General features: G+C 37.7%; 1 protein-coding gene across 1 annotated transcript; it reads left to right on the top strand.

Moving 5' to 3' along the window:
* On the top strand, nucleotides 1–4,457 carry LOC101294997 (probable serine/threonine-protein kinase At4g35230-like). The gene is made up of 9 exons (XM_004289995.1): nucleotides 1–469; nucleotides 564–699; nucleotides 1,287–1,420; nucleotides 1,509–1,614; nucleotides 1,726–1,811; nucleotides 2,727–2,915; nucleotides 3,359–3,523; nucleotides 3,611–3,724; nucleotides 3,968–4,457. Exons 1-9 carry the CDS (start codon nucleotides 131–133, stop codon nucleotides 4,220–4,222), a joined length of 1,524 nt encoding a protein of 507 aa, XP_004290043.1. The 5' UTR covers nucleotides 1–130; the 3' UTR covers nucleotides 4,223–4,457.
* The last annotated feature ends 13,201 nt before the right edge of the window (nucleotides 4,458–17,658 follow it).

The following is a 17,658-nucleotide window of genomic DNA, read 5'->3' as shown; positions in this document are numbered from 1 at the left end:
CAAAACCTCTCTGTCCTCCTTGCTCCTCCTTCTCTTCTCTCTCTAACCCACAAAACACTCAACCAGCTCATGGTTTTGCTCTGGTTTTATCTTCCAACTCCACCAAGCTCACCCTGAACCCCAAACCACCATGGGTTGCTGTGATTCCAAGTTTCTTACATCCGAGAGTACTCACCCCGAGAAAGTCCCCACCCACCACCAACAACCCCACAGCGGCTCTCGGGCCCCGACCCACCACCCTTCTCTCCCCGCCGGATCCGACCCGGAATCCGGCGCCGCCCCGCCCTTCTCGGAATTCTCCTTCTCCGACCTCAAAACCGCCACCAACAACTTCAGCTCCGACTACATAGTATCTGAAAGTGGCGAGAAAGCCCCCAACGTTGTCTACAAGGGTAGGCTCAATAACCGCCGTTGGATCGCCGTCAAGAAGTTCACCAAGCTTGCGTGGCCCGATCCCAAGCAGTTTGCTGTAGGCTTTCACAAATTAATTGGCTTTTTCTTGGTTTTGCGTGAACTTCTTTTTGTTTGTTTGTGGGTTAATGTTTATGTTTGGTTTGGTATAGGAGGAAGCTTGGGGTGTGGGGAAGCTGAGGCATAGGAGGCTTGCAAATCTAATTGGGTACTGCTGTGATGGTGATGAGAGGCTGCTTGTTGCTGAGTACATGCCTACTGATACTTTAGCCAAGCATTTGTTTCACTGTATGTGTCTCAATCTAATCTTTCTGTTCCTTTTTTCTAGTTTAAGAATTAGCTTAGTGTTTTTTAGCTTCTCCAATAAGATATCTCAATGACCCTTTTCTGGAGTAGCTTCAATTACTTGGATTCATTGATGATGCTTAAACAGTCGAGCATTGAAACAAAATGATGACATTGGCATGTGTTTTTTGTCACTGAATTAATGCACTATTGAATTGATTATGTCCTAGATACATAAATGAAATGGTTATGTCATTAATTTTAGCTGGTATAATGTGTTCTGCCTGTTATTTCACCCATTTCTTATGCATTTTGTAACAGATTAGTATTTTTTAATTTGTCTTTCATTTGTCAAAGTTGCGGCGAGGTGATTTTCACACAGTATTCTATTGAATGTGGCAATGCACAACTTGCAATACTGTTAACTGGTTTTGTATAATGCTGTTGTTTATTCCTGTTCATGTCCTTTGTTGAATACAGAATGAAATGATGTTCGTTGACTTTTGAGTCTTCTTCTATCAATTTCAGGAATAGTGGCTGCATTCTGTTCTATCTTGGATTAATTTTTGGTCTCTGTTTTTTCCTGGCAGGGGAGAATCAAACCATTGAGTGGGCCATGCGTTTAAGAGTTGCTTTTCATATAGCTGAAGCTTTAGATTATTGTAGTACTGAGGGCCGTCCGTTATACCATGATTTGAATGCTTATAGGGTTCTCTTTGATGAGGTATTTCATCCTCAAACATAGATTTTCCGTTACTTCAGTGTTTCGTATTATTTAAGATGATCATGTAGCATGTTGAATGAATTTGTAGGATGGTGATCCACGTCTTTCATGTTTTGGCTTGATGAGGAATAGTAGGGATGGAAAGAGCTATAGCACAAATCTGGCTTATACACCACCAGAGTATTTAAGAAATGGTAATAATTTTTAGGGTCTAGATATCACCTTTGTGTTGTAATGTAGTTTCCTGTCTAAACATTTATTCTGCTTATGGTTTCCTGACATCCATTGTCATTTAACAATTGTAGGAAGGGTCACTCCAGAAAGTGTTATCTACAGCTTTGGCACTGTCCTTTTAGATTTGCTAAGTGGAAAGCATATCCCTCCAAGTCATGTAAGTTGGCTCATCTGTAGATACTTGTTATCTACAGGTACAGCAAATACTAGACCTTGGCTTGCTTGCGTAATCTACAGTCTTTGATCTATAGTCATATTCAAGTGTGTCAACTTAAAGTTGTCACTTAGAGTTAACTGATTTTGAATATTCTGTAGTGGTCCTTCTTATACTAACATGATTGTTGGAATATCAATATCCTTCAATATTCAAGTTCTTATTCATGTTGGAATACAATGTAGAGTTTTCCTTATAACCTCCTCAACTTATAGCAAGCAACTAATCTTGACCAAGCCCTGTTTCATATAACTTAGTTCACCTCTACACATCATTCACTAATCCTTGTGGTATCCAATACAAACACTCCCTTTCTGTAATTGCAAAACTGGTCCCAGAGTTGAAAATTATAATCATCAATTTCCTTACAGTTTCACTGCATGAAAAATCTTCCTTGACCACCAAGGGCTTAGTAGGAATGGTTAGGCACATAGTTTGCTCCTATCTGGTCTGGGGTTCAAACAGTCTCATGGTACCTACCTATTTATTTGCTAGAGTTTCCCTGCCTCTTAGGGTTCAGCAAAAGATCCCAGTTTCGAGCTCAGGTCCTTGGAAGCCAGTTCGGGAGAATACTGGGAAGCCATCTTTCATCATGCTACAAGATCAAGAAGCAAAAGTTGCTATTTCATTATTTTAGCTTGGCTTTTTTTATTTTTTATTTTTTATTTATATTTTGTATCAGTTTCTGTTCTTTTCTAGAGTTAATTGTACATATGGAAAACACTACCTTGAGTTTTATATAAATGTGAGTTCTATTTAAGATTTGAAATATTTTAATAATCACATTTATTCAACTCGGGCAATCTTTGTACTTGGTAGATCCTCTAGTATGTATCTGATTTCTATTCGTGTATTCAGGCTCTTGATATGATACGGGGGAAGAATATCATTCTCTTAATGGATTCGCATTTGGAGGGAAAGTTTTCTACTGAGGAAGCGACGGTGGTTGTCAATCTTGCCTCTCAATGTTTACAGTATGAGCCAAGAGAGCGGCCTAATAGAAAGGACCTTGTTTCTACACTTGCTCCACTGCAGACCAAACCTGATGTAAGAAACATTTTATCCTTGGATTTGCTATCATTCCTTTCTAAGTGCAAATCCTGCTAAATTAGACGCTAGTAATTTCACATTTCCTGGCACTATAAAGTTGTAACTTTCTTAGTTTGATATTGGTTGCTTACTAGACCAGTTCCAATCACAAATCTTTTTGTAGTATATCGGGGTGATGACCCTCATTGACTGAAAGTGATAGTGCACACAGGATATGTGTTGAATGCTGTGCGATATACTTACCCTGGGTGATGCCTTTCGCCTATTTTGGCATTCAGATGTGGTGTATATTCATTTAACGTAGCCAAATATTATGATAACCTTGTAAGGTTGTCAAATATGTTTTCTGGTCATTAGCTGTGTTGTTAAGTTGATAAAGGAGCACTGCCGATCTACTTAATTTTTGATAGAGAATCTCATTACCAAATTTTGGTTTGCAGGTTCCATCTTATGTCATGCTTGGAATTCCAAAGCATGAGGAAGCCCCACCAACCCCGCAACGGCCCCTTTCAGCAATGGGTGAGGCCTGCTCTCGAATGGACCTCACAGCGATCCATCAGATCTTGGTTATGACCCACTACAGAGATGATGAAGGAACCAATGAGGTATTTAATGAGGTAGTTTGTTGCTCTTGCAAATGCCTATTCACCGACTTGTGCTAAGATATCTCTTTTGAATTTACATGGATTCAGTTATCCTTTCAAGAGTGGACCCAACAGATGAGAGACATGCTGGAGGCGAGGAAGCGAGGAGACTATGCGTTTCGTGACAAAGATTTTAAAGCTGCCATTGACTGCTACTCCCAGGTATATTTTGTAGAAGTTTTTATTGATTTTCATTTTGGTTGTAATATTATGAGCTGGAAATATGGTCATGATATCATGTGCAAATTACCAATTATATCCTGGGAGATAGGTGGAAGGTCATAGTAATAGAAAGTTTTCTATCAGCAACTGTTACCATGCTTTCCACTTAAACCTTTTTAAATAGAGTTACTGCTGCTAGACTTTTTTTGATTTGCTGAACACTTTGGTCTATTTTCTCTGCAGTTCATAGATGTTGGAACTATGGTGTCCCCCACTGTTTTTGCACGACGTAGTTTATGCTATCTGTTAAATGAGCAACCAGATGCTGCCCTTCGAGATGCAATGCAAGCTCAATGTGTCTATCCGGACTGGCCGACGGCCTTCTACATGCAGTCAGTTGCTCTTGCTAAGTTGGACATGCACAAGGACGCTGGTGACATGTTAAATGAAGCAACTACACTAGAAGAAAAGAGGCAAAGAGGTGGCAGGGGATCGTGATAATCAACTTTGTAACAAGTGATAACATCCATTATTTGATCACTACCAAAGTACCAATTGGCAATTGTTGTTGAGGCTACCAAAAATTTGTATAAATCTGAGTTGGGAATCAAAATTGTCTATACAATTGAGGATGTATTTATAGAGAAACAACTTTTGTTGCACCATGAATGTGTTTTGTTCTCTCTTTTTTTGGGGTCATCTGCAATAAGAAAAAGTAGCCAAACAATGATTGAAAAACTGTTGGACTAATGAATTATTGATCGAGTTGTAGCACCTTTTCCTCATATACACAATATAGAGGCAAATACATGTATATTTTCAGTCCATGAGATGTTTTCACATAAAAAGGAAGAAAACTATTTGAACGTTTAACTTTTGACTGGTAATCTCTGTGTTTTTTGCCCAAGTTGCTTTTCTTTGTAGTTTGTTGCAGTGGTTTTCTTATAAATTGCCCCAGAGGCTCTTCTTGTAGTTTTCTGTTGTGGTTTTCTTAGAAATAAGAAATATTTTGACTGATAAAATCTTTCATTCATATGAATATAATGGGTTTACAAATGATTGTATTGCTGTCAGCACGCAAGAGAATATCATGGAAGGGAGAATTATGTCCTCCCAATATTATTGGTGGTTGATTGTTTAACATCTCGTCATCTCCTATTGGAATCTTGAGTACTTGACAGCGTTGAAATGATATAGTTTGTTGGCAAAACTATTCCATGTGACCTAATCATAATTTCAAATACTTCTGGAAATTTACCTTGCAGACTCAGAGTTCTAGGAACAGTTAACTATTCATTTCCTCTTGTAGTTGGACAATATGGAAGTTAAATTTCCATTAACAGACACCAGATTAGATGATGTAACTTTCGACATTAGAAATGGAGATGAGTCCAGTTGCGTCAGAATAAAAAGCCTCCACTCATGAGGATTTTTCGCTCAATTAAAGATTGGATCCGTTTTATTGCTCCACACATGCCTCGGCACGCTACTGGGATCTTGGACAATAAGTTACTAATAGGGTTACATGTCACTCCAATGCCGAAAATTCAACGAGTTCCACGTCTTGTTATATGACATCCTTCTCTTATTCCTTGGTTAAAACTTAATACAGACGCTAATGGAAATCCAGACCTTGCTGCTTGTGGTGGTGTTTTCAAGGATAGTTTTAGGAATTTTATTGGAGGTTACTGTCATGGGCTAGGTAAACAAAATACTTTCTTCTCTGAGTTAATGGCGGTCATTATTGGAGTTGAATTAGCTTATCAATTGGGGTGGCATCATATCTGGCTTGAGAGTGATTCAACTAGTGTTTTGGCTTGTCTCTCTTCCTCTTCTTTTAATCCACCATGGCCGCTGCGTATCTTATGGGTCAATTTCCTTAAATGAATTTGTGCCATGAATTTTCTTTATTCTCATATTTTTCGTGAGGGTAACGCAGTGGCTGATAAAATAACGAGCTTCGATTTGACATCCACATCTTTAATTTGGTATGATTCTCCCTCAGCTGAACTTTCATTTTTGCATATGGATGCAATGGGTAATCCATACCATAGGGCGGGTTAATATGTCTGGAGTTTATCTCTTTTCTTGATGCCGTATTCACTTTGGGGAATGGAGAAAGGCAAGTTCAAGACCAGAATAACTACTTTTCTTATGTTTTTTCTTTTGGTTTTGTACAAGAGATGGGTTTACCTTGTACAAGAGATGGGTTTACCCTATTCTCTTTTTATCTGTTCCGTAAGGTATTTTTACTTTCAAACATTGTAATTTTTATGGTTATTTAATTAAAATCCGGGGGTGGGGATGAGCCTTCCAGCTAGGTTGGGTTCCAAACTCTTTAAAAAAAAAAAATTTAAGCAAGAGAGTATATCATTATGTATATCAATTTGAGATCAGAAGCTGTACACATGTATTGTGTTTCTCTACAAATTTGTTCTATAAGATATATCTAGTGGTTTAAGGGAGACCCTTGTTTTGATCAATTGCCTAAATAGGCTCTCAAGTCCTTCTTCTTGATCTTGAATGCATGACTCCAGATTGCTAAGCTGGTTTTGTGCATTGTCTGCATTCTTGAGTAACTTCAATGCAACATCCACCTCTGCAAACTCATTCACTTCTTCCTCGTCACAAGCTATTCTTTGGAATGCATCATTTTGGAAACCAAGGACCAGCTGCTAGGCTTTGACTTTGGTCCAGAAATGAAGGACAACATTGATTGAAAGATTGTGAAAGAAACTGCTTCAACATCTCTCACCTTGGAAACAATGGCGATAGTCTCTTGGTCATTGTTGAGGGAAGAGGTTTTCATTCCCTTCAAATTCATAGCCTTGTGGATTGCCTTCTTCACTATCTTCCTAGAGTTTAAGTATTTCTTAATCTCACTTGAGAGTACTTCAGATTCTTCTCCTCTTCTTCTTCAGATGATTGATTGAAAGTTCTGCATGCACTCCTTGGTTTGCAACAGGGCATCCTTGGCAGTGCTACAAACATCCAGTAGCTTGAGGGAGCCATCTAATAGCTCATTAGCGCATTTCTGATGCTTCTCTTGTGCCAAGGTTTGTTGATTGAGGGGTGTGGCCTTGAGGGGAAGCTGTTAGAGTGAGTGTGGCATGCTATTTTTCTTTTTCTTTTTATTTGTAAGAAGGAATAGAAGAGCTTGTAGATGCAGTTAATGGTGCTGCAAATTTGATTGATGAGTTCCTTTCCAATTGTAGCTGCTTAATATATAGGGTTGGTTTAGAAGGGGAACAAGGAATCTCCATCCACCTCAATCATCAGTGTGAGGTAACATGGTTTCAATTTGAATCTAAATGTTCCCTAGGTAATGTTTAGGCAATGTCTGTTCCTACACGAACATACCAACTCAGAAGTGATTCATTTTGCATATAAAATCACAAACAGTTCTATCATAATGCCACAATCATTCAATCATAGTCAACTTATTGGACAACGATTGCACGAGTGGCATTGAGCCTATGTTTAGTAGTACATGGTGATGCGAAAACCATGCTTCTCATGAATGTGATTAGTTTAGTAATCTTAGTTTGCCTGTTCCCCTAACAACAAGAAAAACATAAACAAGTATCCTGATGATTAGAAGAGAGTTTGAGATCTGAGTATGATGGGAGCATGCAACAAAACCCCTCAACCCTCTTTGATACAATAAGAAGGTGGTAAGATGGTCCACATTTGGCCAAAATGTAACTGAGAATGTTTATGCAGTGTTTCCTCATCTTTGGTATACTTAGTGCTTCATCCGACTACATGATATATCATTATTTGACACATTTGTCTCATTTCCAAGAAAAGGCAAGATTTGTTGCTTACCTTGGGTAGTTATACATATTTGTTCTCTACTTTTTGTTTAATTTTCTATACTAGATTGCCACTGTAATCTTAGAATTTGGATATCTACAAATAAGGCACAAATGAAGCCACCTCTTTAGAATTAGTTACAATTCATTAACATCTATGTGAAGCCTCTCCAATATCTCACTTTGAATCTTTCAGAAATTGTCCCTCACACAGTAGCAGCAAGCACATGTTTACTGATTAATAGCTAAATGCATATGATCGATAATCAAGTCCTCCTTTCCTTCAAATACAATTACTTGATTAATGATTATAGATTATCTTAAGACAATTAATTGGAATTTTAACAGCCATGCTAATTGATATAATTTGCTTGCAAGCCTCATGTATGTGTCAGATTCAATCATAATGATGTAAACTCCAAGAATTTACCATTCAGATTCTCAGTTGTGCGCCATTGTACATTTTATTGTTCTTTTCTTAAGGACTCGTTTGTTTTTTTTTTTTTTTTTCATTGTTATTTTGGAAACTCAAAGTTGGTGTTCATTATCTTGTAATTGGAATATAATTAAGGAATTTACTGTATGTCTATGCTCAAAATTATCATCTGGGCAGAAAATTCAATTATGTAAATAAAGCACAAACATTAATGACAAGTTAAGCAGAAGAGTATTATCAATATCAATTTGATATCAGAAGAGTATACATTTATGTGTATGTTTTTCTATATATAAAATCGATGAAAGTTACTATCTAGTGGCTCAGGATGTTGAGAAGGGAGACTCTAGTTTTGATCAATTGCCTAAATAGACACTCAAGTCCTTTCTTGGTCTTGAATGCATGACTCCAGATTGTTCAGCTGGTTCTGTGCATTTTTTGCATTCTTTAGTGACTTCAATGCAGCATCTACCTCGGTAAATTCATTTACATTCGATTCTTCATCACAGGCTATTCTCTTAGACTGCACAATTTTGGAAACGAAAGACCAGCTGCTAGGCTTTGACTCTGGCCCAGAGATGAAGGACAACACTGATTCAAAGACTGTGAGAGTGATTGTTTCAACATCTCTCAGCTTGCTAACAATGGTGATATTTTCTTGGTCGACCTTGTTGGCGGATGAGAAAGTGGATCTGTTTTTCATTCCCTTCAGATTTCTCATAACCTTGTGAATTGACTTCTTCACCATCTTCCGAGAGCTCAAGCATTTCCTTATTGGAATCAGACATTCTCTTTACCTACAATAACTCTCTAAACATATAAGGAAAAAAAGATGTAGATGAGAAAGCTAAGAAGATATTGAGATGAAAAGAGAGCAGGCCATGTAGCTCTTCTGATATTTCTATTTCAACACACCAAAAACAACAGATGCTTAGGATTATATCCTAAGACTTGAGATGTTGTTGGAACAAACTAAACCACATATGGCTAGATGTTTCTCAGCCACTAAACACTTAAAGTAAGGTCAAAGATGTAACACTCTGACCCAGGTGTTAAAAATATAAACGAATAAAATAAATAAGGAAATCTTAATTCGAAAATGAGATAGGATCTCATAATCAAACAAAAGACAAACATTTTTGTCGCGTTTGGAACCTAAAATTTTGTTTGTTAATTTGCGGCTGCACCCAAAACTTGATCGGGCTGCCTACGTACCCTTTTAAAGGGATCAAACCACTCGTAGTTCAACATTCTAATCTACAACTCTACCTTTCCTAACCACCTCACATTTACAACCATAAGTCCAAAATCAAAACCATATGTATGCAATCATCAAACATGCATTCTTTCACCTTGAATCCAAGTTTGCTAAGCATTCTAACTAGTTTTTACTATGGACACCCATTAGATATACTATGGACACCCACTTCAACTAAAACCATTCCGAATTCATACATAACACTCCAATATCCACTTCCATATATAAGCACAATCCAACAACTGTCTAACAGTAATATTCTTATACCCGGTTATCAATTTTAACCGTTAATATCGCTAGTCTTCGGAAAATCCGAAACCTAACCAACATTACTCCAAAAATTGCTAACTTTCCACCAATGGGTTTCTCTCATTTTTAGCAATTTAATAAGCATGAAAAACTGCCCAAAAAGTGGCAGCACCGCCGCCAGCCGGCCGTTGGCCAAACTCCGGCCACCTCCAATCGTCACCAAAATTTGACAGAACCTTCCTCTCAACCTTTCGAACAACTTTCATGAACAACACTAAGCTCAATTCTAGCTCTAAATAGTTCATTTGATCAAGAACAGTAAAACCCGATTTGGGGCTAAAAACCCTAAAATTTCAAAATCTCAAATTCTCCTCACACACCATGAACCGAGTTACAAGCTTCTATAGGAATGTTATACTAATCAAACCCAACCTAATCATATAGAGAACTCACCGATTGGTGGCCTGAGGAGGGAGAAATCCGGCTAAAACAGCGACGAACAGTAGCACCTTCTCGCCGTGATTTCTCCCAAACGGTGGCGAGAGGGATGCTGTCACCACTCTAGATCGATAGGTCTCCTCTTTAGCTTCTTGCCGATACCCGGATCGCCGCCCAATTCGGCCTGATAGCGGCGCACGAGGAGAAGAACAGTGGCGGAAGAGAGAGAATCGCGCGGGAGGAGGAGAGAGAGAGGTGAGGTAAGTTTCTGATTTTCTACCTTCCACCTTCGGTAAGTTTCTCTTTTTATACTGTTCACCGAAACAGTAATCTCCCGTTTTTAGACCATAACTTTCTTATACGAACTCCGATTTATGCGTGCCACGTGTCCACGAACTCGTATTAATGTTCTCTATGACTTCCATGCAGGAAGTTTTCCCAAATTATCGACTTAACGAAAAGTCAACTTTTTGGGTCCTTTAAGGTAAAACGGTTGCAAGGAATAATAATTGAAAATTTACTGTAATCTTCATAAATTCAAAGAACATAGCTTGTCGCTCCGGAAAATAATCCGGGCATACCGGTGAGCTCGTATAAACGTGTACCACAACTTCGGAGTTTTAAATCCACTATTTACCGTTTTCAGAAAAACTCGAAAACAAACTCGAGCAATCACTATTTAAATCTTCGAGCGCGAATAAAAGAAATCCGCGGTAACTCATAACCCCGAACAGTACCCTTTTAGGTATGAGGTATTACAAAGGAACTATATAATACAAAAGTCTAAGACCATAATACTTAACTAGGAAGTAAAGCAATAAGACAATAATTCTAACACTCCTTCTTAATGTCTTGTTGCTGTACTCCCAGTAGTCCTCTGAGATAGGTGAACCTTTCTTTTGGCAAAGCTTTGGTGAAGATGTCAACCACCTGATCTTCAGTTTTGCAGTAAACAACTTCAATCTCCTTGTCTTCAACAGCAGACTTGATGAAGTGATACTTCCTTTTAATATGCTTTGTCCTGTTGTGAAACACAGGATTCTTAGTCATAGCTATTGCAGATTGGTTGTCACACAAAAGAGGAGTTGCATCAGGTTGCAATTCACCAAAGTCTTCTAGAATTCTTCTCAGCCAAATTGCTTGAGAAGTAGCTTCAGCTGCAGATACATATTCTGCTTCAGCTGTAGATAGAGCAACATTGTGTTGCTTGTTGGAACCCCATGAAAACACTCCAGAACCTATTGTAAAGGCGTAACCTGATGTGCTTTTCGAATCATCTAGATTTTCACTCCAATCACTGTCACAAAAACCAAATAACTTTGGCTCAGTGTTCCTTCGATACATCACTCCAAAATCAATTGACCCTTGAATATATCTCAACACTCTCTTGGTAGTCCCATGGTGTGTTGCTTGTTGGAACCCCATGAAAACACTCCAGAACCTATTGTAAAGGCATAACCTGATGTGCTTTTCGAATCATCTAGATTTTCCACTCCAATCACTGTCACAAAAACCAAATAACTTTGGCTCAATGTTCCTTCGATAAGGTAATCCTTTCTCATGTAACATGGACTTTGCCATTTCAAAAATAGTCATGTTCTTCCTCTCAGCTACGTCGTTTTGTTGCGGGGTATAAGCTGCTGTGAGTTCTCTCTCAAGTCCCATATCACTGCAAAACTTGTCGAACTCCTTTGAGTTGTACTCACCACCCCTATCACTTCGTAGAGTCTTTATCAGAAAGCCACTTTGTCTTTCTACCATCATTTGAAATTTCTTAAACACAGTGAATACATCTGACTTTCTTGTCAAAAGGTAACACCATATCATTCCAGAGAAATCATCAATGAAAGTCAAGAAATATCTTTTACCTCCATGTGTAGCAGTTTCCATTGGTCCACAAGCATTTGAATGTATAAGCTCAAGTGGCTTTGAGGCTCTCCAAGCTTTCTCCTTCAGAAATGAGTCTCGATGTTGCTTGCCAACTGCACACCCTTCATAGATTTCACTAGCTTCTTGTATATTTGGTAAGCCATGCACCATATCCTTCTCTTGAAGATGCTTCAAGCTCTGAAAATTCAAGTGTCCCATCCTTCTATGCCACAACCAAGAATTATTCAGAACATCTACCTTCAACGAAAGATCAACCTTCAACACAGATGCTGAGTAGTTTAAAGTGAGAGGAAAACTTCTGTTTCCTTCCATTCTCACCTTAGCAACAAGTTCACTTCTATCTCTTTTCTCATAAATAGCACAACCATCATCTCCAAAATCCACATAGTAGCCATGCTCTATAAGTTGACCAACACTTAACAAATTCTGAGCCAAATCAGGTACAAGCATCACTCCCTTAATGTATTTTCTGCCCTTCTTTGTTTCCACCACAAGTGTACCTCTACCTAGAGATTGAGATAGTTTACCATCTGCCTTCCTCACTTTTGGAGTCACTAAAATATCTATGTCAACAAGTAGATACTTGGTTGCTGTCATATGATTGCTACACCCACTGTCAACATACCAAACTCGATCATCTTCATATACAGTTGCTGCATGACAAGCAAAGAAAAGGTTGGCTTCACCTTGTACTTCTTCAGTGTAATTGGCTTTGTAATTGCAGTCCTTTTGAACATTCCCAAATCTATTACAGTTGGAACATTTAGGCTTGCCCTTATGCCAACAGATCCCCCTATGCATTTTGCACAAATCTTGCACTTCTGGAAATGAGTTTGTGGTGTAGCCACTTCTGGAACAAACTTCTTCTCAAAGGTACTTTTGCCTTTGTTCTTCTGATTTGTACTCTTCCAATTTTTCTCAACTTTAGGCTTGCTTTGCTGAGTGCTTGATTCAGCTTTCCACTTTCCTTTTGAACTCACATTCAAGGATTGAAAGGCTGTTTCAACAGAGTGCTCAGCATGAATTTCTAATCGCTGATCAAATGCCTTAATCGACCCCTTAAGTTCTTCGATAGTTAGAGATTCTAAGTCTTTAGTTTGCTCAATGACACTAACTATTGTATCATACTTCGGAGACAAACTAAGAAGCAGTTTCTCTACTATTCTACTATCAGCAATATTTTCACCATATGACTTCATTTGATTAATCACATCAGTAAGCCTTGTGAGATAATCATTCAACAACTCATCATTTTTCATCCTAGCATACTCAAAATCTCTTCTAAGATGTTGTAATTTAACTGATCTAACCTTTGTAGATCCCTTGTACTCTTTCTCTAGAACATCCCAAGCACCCTTTGCTTTAACCTCATTTGAAACTCTTGGGAAGATCTCATCTGATAGAGCCATCTGAATGATATAGAGAGCCTTGGCATCCTTCTTGATGTTGCTTTCCATTAGCATATTCTCTGCTTCTGTGAGAGTCCTCTCAAGATCAGCATCTTGGAATCATACTTCAACGGATTTCCAAAGACCATCAGAGGTGAAGAGTGTTCTCATCTTAACCCTCTAATAGTCATGGAAGACTGGAGCTGAAAGACTTCTCTCATTAAATTCGTTTGACATTGAAATCTGAATCTATAGATCTGTTTTTTTTTCCCTTAATTCACAAACGCCCAAAACTGTATTGATCTAATACAGCTCTGATACCATATTGGAATCAGACATTCTCTTTACCTACAATAACTCTCTAAACATATAAGGAAGAAAAGATGTAGATGAGAAAGCTAAGAAGATATTGAGATGAAAAGAGAGCAAGCCATGTAGCTCTTATGATATTTCTATTTCAACACATCAAGAACAACAGATCGATGCTTAGGCTTATATCCTAAGACTTGAGATGTTGCTAGAACAAACTAAACCACATATGGCTAGATGTTTCTCAACCACTAAACACTTAAAGTAAGGTCAAGGAACTATATAATACAAAAGTCTAAGACCATAATACTTAACTAGGAAGTAAAGCAATAAGACAATAATTCTAACATTCCTGACCTCACTAGTGAGTCTAGTTTCACCTTCCTTGTTTCTTCTAATGATTGATATTGAAGCTCTTGTATGCACTCCTTGGTTTCTGACATGGCATCTTTTGCGGTGCTGCAAATATCCAAGAGCCGGAGAGATCCCTCTAAAAGCTCATTAGCCCATTTCTGTTGTTGCTCTTGTGCTAATGCTTGTTGGGTGCCTTGCAACTGAAGCAACCTATCAACACAATCAAGCAAGTCTTGCTGGCCATGTAGTTTGTCGCTTATCAATGATGATGATGTGGATGTGGCTTCGGAAGACCTCAATCTGCACAAATGTTCATCAACTTCTTGAATGATGGGGTGTGGCCTTGATGGGAAGCTGTTAGAGCGAGTGTGGTAAGCCATTCTTTCTTTTTTGATTTGTGTGAAGGAATAGTAGAGCTTTTAGATGTAATAGTTAATAGTAAAACTTAAGATTGATGAGTTCTTTCCCTTAATTGTAGCTGCTCAATATATAGGGTTGGTTTTGACGGGGTACATTGAATCCCATCCAGATCAATCATCAGGGTAAGGTAACATGATTTCGATTTGGATCTAAATGTTCCCTAGGCGATGTTTATGCAATGTCTATTCCTGCACCAGCATACCAACTCAGAAGTGATTCATTTTGTATATAAAATCATAAACTGCTCTATAATGTTGTAACATGCATTCAATCATAGCCAACTTATTGGACAACTATTGCACGAGTGGCATTGAACCTCTCGATTTACAATTTCATGGTGATTGGAGAACCAGAACCATACATCTTATTTATGTGATCAGTTTTTAAGTCTTACATTAGGCTATTCCCCCAACAAATAGAAAACCAGAAACAAGTGTCATTAAAATTAGAAGGTTTAAGATCTGCGTGTCATATTGTATAAAAGACTATTAGGATCTCCCTATCGAATCTGAACCTCTGATACAGAAGAAAGTGGTAAGATGGTTTATATATATTTGGCGAAATTATTTTCTGAGTATGCTTCTGGCCTGTTCCCTGATCTAGATCATAGCCAAATTAAACCATGCCATATCCTATTGAAAAACTAAGCAAGCAACCTTTTTCTCATTTCCTAGAGAAGGCAATGCTTAGGGTGTGTTCCAATGACAAGTCCCCTATTTGCCTTTGTAATACTAGATATTAGATCTTTAGTTAAGGCACAAATGATGCCACCTCTCTAGAAAGCATGATTGACTTTAAGATATGATCAAGTTCAATTTTATGGCCTCATCTCCTCATAAACCTAGAATAAATATTGCTATTGTAAAACCCTCTCCGATATCTCAGTTTGATACTTCAAAAATTGTCCCTCAAATAGAAAACAGCCAATATATGTTTAATGCTTACAACATGTGATAATCAAGCCTCTTTGCCTTTGAATACAATTAGTTGTTAATTATTGATTATCTTGCTTGAGACAATTGGAATATTAACAGCTTTGAGAAGTGATATAATTTTCTTGTGAAAACCTCAATCATAAATCAAAATAATGAAAAACTACTTTAGTATTTACCATTCAGATTCTCAGTAGTTGATGATATCAGAGAATTTACGTTTAACAGTTTCTTTCTTTTGAAGACTATCAGACTCACCAGGTTGTTCATTTTCATCTTTTGGACTATATATAAGTTGAATAAGTGTAAATTTCCGTACTTGTTTCATTATTAATTAACCAGTATTAATTAGTGAGCAAGTAAACATTTTTTTTTTAAAAGTAAATCAAAATACGTAGTGGCGATTTGAGCAGAAGAGTATATCAAAATGTATATCAATCTGATATTAGAATAGTATACATGGATGTGTATGTTTTCTATGTATAAAATTGATGTAAGAGCTAATTTCTAATAGTTTAGGATGTTGAGAAGGGAGACTCTAGTTCTGATCATTTGCCTAAATAGGCAATCGAGTCCTTCTTGATCTTGAATGCATGATTCCAGATTTTGAAGCTGGTTCTGTGCATTTTCTGCATTCTTTACTGACTTCAATGCAGCATCAACCTCTGCAAATTCATTTACTGTTGCTTCTTCATCAAAAGCTATTCTTTTAGACTGCACAATCTTGGAAACCAAGGACGACCAGTTGCTAGACTTTGACTTTGGCCTAGAGATGAAGGCCAACACTGATTCAAAGATTGTGAGAGTGATTGCTTCAACATCTTTTAGCTTGCTAACGATGACGATAGTTTGTTGGTCCTTGTTGGTGGAAGAGAAAGTTGATTTCTTTTCCATTCCCTTCAAATTTTCCATAGCCTTTTGGATTGACTTCTTCACCATCTTCCTAGAGCTCAAGTATTTCCTAACCTCACTTGTGACTCTAGTTTCACCTCCCTGATTTCTTCTAATTAATGATTGAAGCCCATGTATGCACTCCTTGGATTGTGACAGGGAATCCTTTGCGGTGCTGCAAATATCCAAGAGGCGGAGAGAGCCATCCAATAGCTCATTAGCCCATTTCTGTTGTTGCTCTTGTGCTAATGCTTGTTGGGTGCCTTGCAACTGAAGAAAGCTATCGACACAATCAAGCAAGTCTTACAGGCCGCTTAGTTTGTGGCTTATTGATGATGAAGATGTGGATGTGGCTTCAGAAGACCTCAATCGACACAAATGCTCATCAATTTCTTAAATGAGAGGGTGTGGCCTGGAGGGAAAGCTGTTGGAGCGAGTGTGGTAAGCCATTTCTTGTTTGTGGTTTTTGAGATGACAGAAGACCTTGAAGTTGATATACAATTTGAAACAGATGAGTTATTTCCTTATGCATCTGCTTAATATATAGGGTTTGTTCAGGATGGGAACAAGGAATCTCCACCACCCTCTATCATTGGCCAGAGGTGACACGATTTCGATTTAGATCTAAATGTTTGCCCGTCAATGTTTATGCAATGTCTCTTCCTAACCAGCATACCAACTCAGGAATTAAAATAAAAATTCAACTGGCACGCTAGTATAATGTAACAATCATTAAACTTTACTTAATAGGCATTTCTTCCGGCTATATGCATCTTATTGTTGCAGAAGGAGCAGGCAAGATTTGTAATCTGCATTAATTTGTGACGCTGCATTGTGTTTTCATATTACAGAAAACTCTTTTTCATTGAAATAGGAAGGGTGTGAGATTGATCTGTAAACATTATATTTTATTCATGGGTGGCATGCCGAAAGAACAAGAACATCAAATAAAAACAATACTCTTGTACTTGATGACTTTCTATGTTGTGTGTCCATTTTGCAATATGTCATATATACCATCTAAAAAAATAAAAAAAGAAAGATTTTTGCACTGAGACCACACTAATTTTTTATTTTTTTATTTTTATTTTTGTATTCAACTAAGCTATCAAGAAACTGTATACATGTAATTATATATGAATAGATCAAACTATCAAGAAATTGTATACGTACATATATAAATATAAACAGTCCCTTCCAGAGCAGGACACCGTTTTAAAATTAAAGTGTGGTGCTCCTCATTTCGCTCACTTTTAGGTCACACGTTCATATCTTCATTGTTCAGTGTTTAGAACATAGTGTGTAGATCATTCCTGCAAAGTTTCATCCAATTTGGAGATCATTTGGGCTTCCGTAATTGTGATTTACACGAATGGTTCCATTTGGATAGATTTTGTTCAGTTGATTCATTTAATCTAATTCAGTACCTAAATAATCTTCAAATTGGATAAAACTTTGTATGAATGATCTACACACTATGTTCTAGACACTGAACGGTGAAGATGTGAATATGTGACCTACAAGTGAGCGAAATGAGGAGCACCACACTTTAAT

The sequence above is a fragment of the Fragaria vesca genome, linkage group LG2 (assembly GCF_000184155.1).
Source record: "Fragaria vesca subsp. vesca linkage group LG2, FraVesHawaii_1.0, whole genome shotgun sequence".
NCBI classification, from domain to species: domain Eukaryota; kingdom Viridiplantae; phylum Streptophyta; class Magnoliopsida; order Rosales; family Rosaceae; genus Fragaria; species Fragaria vesca.
Note: the sequence above shows the minus strand (reverse complement) of the source record. Positions and strands in the feature narration are given on the sequence as shown.

Coding starts and splice junctions, on each gene's coding strand:
- LOC101294997 (XM_004289995.1), top strand. CDS start 131: ATGGGTTGCTGTGATTCCAAGTTTCTTACATCCGAGAGTACTCACCCC. Junction 470..563: donor CCGATCCCAAGCAGTTTGCT/GTAGGCTTTCAC, acceptor GGTTTGGTATAG/GAGGAAGCTTGGGGTGTGGG. Junction 2,916..3,358: donor CACTGCAGACCAAACCTGAT/GTAAGAAACATT, acceptor TTTGGTTTGCAG/GTTCCATCTTATGTCATGCT.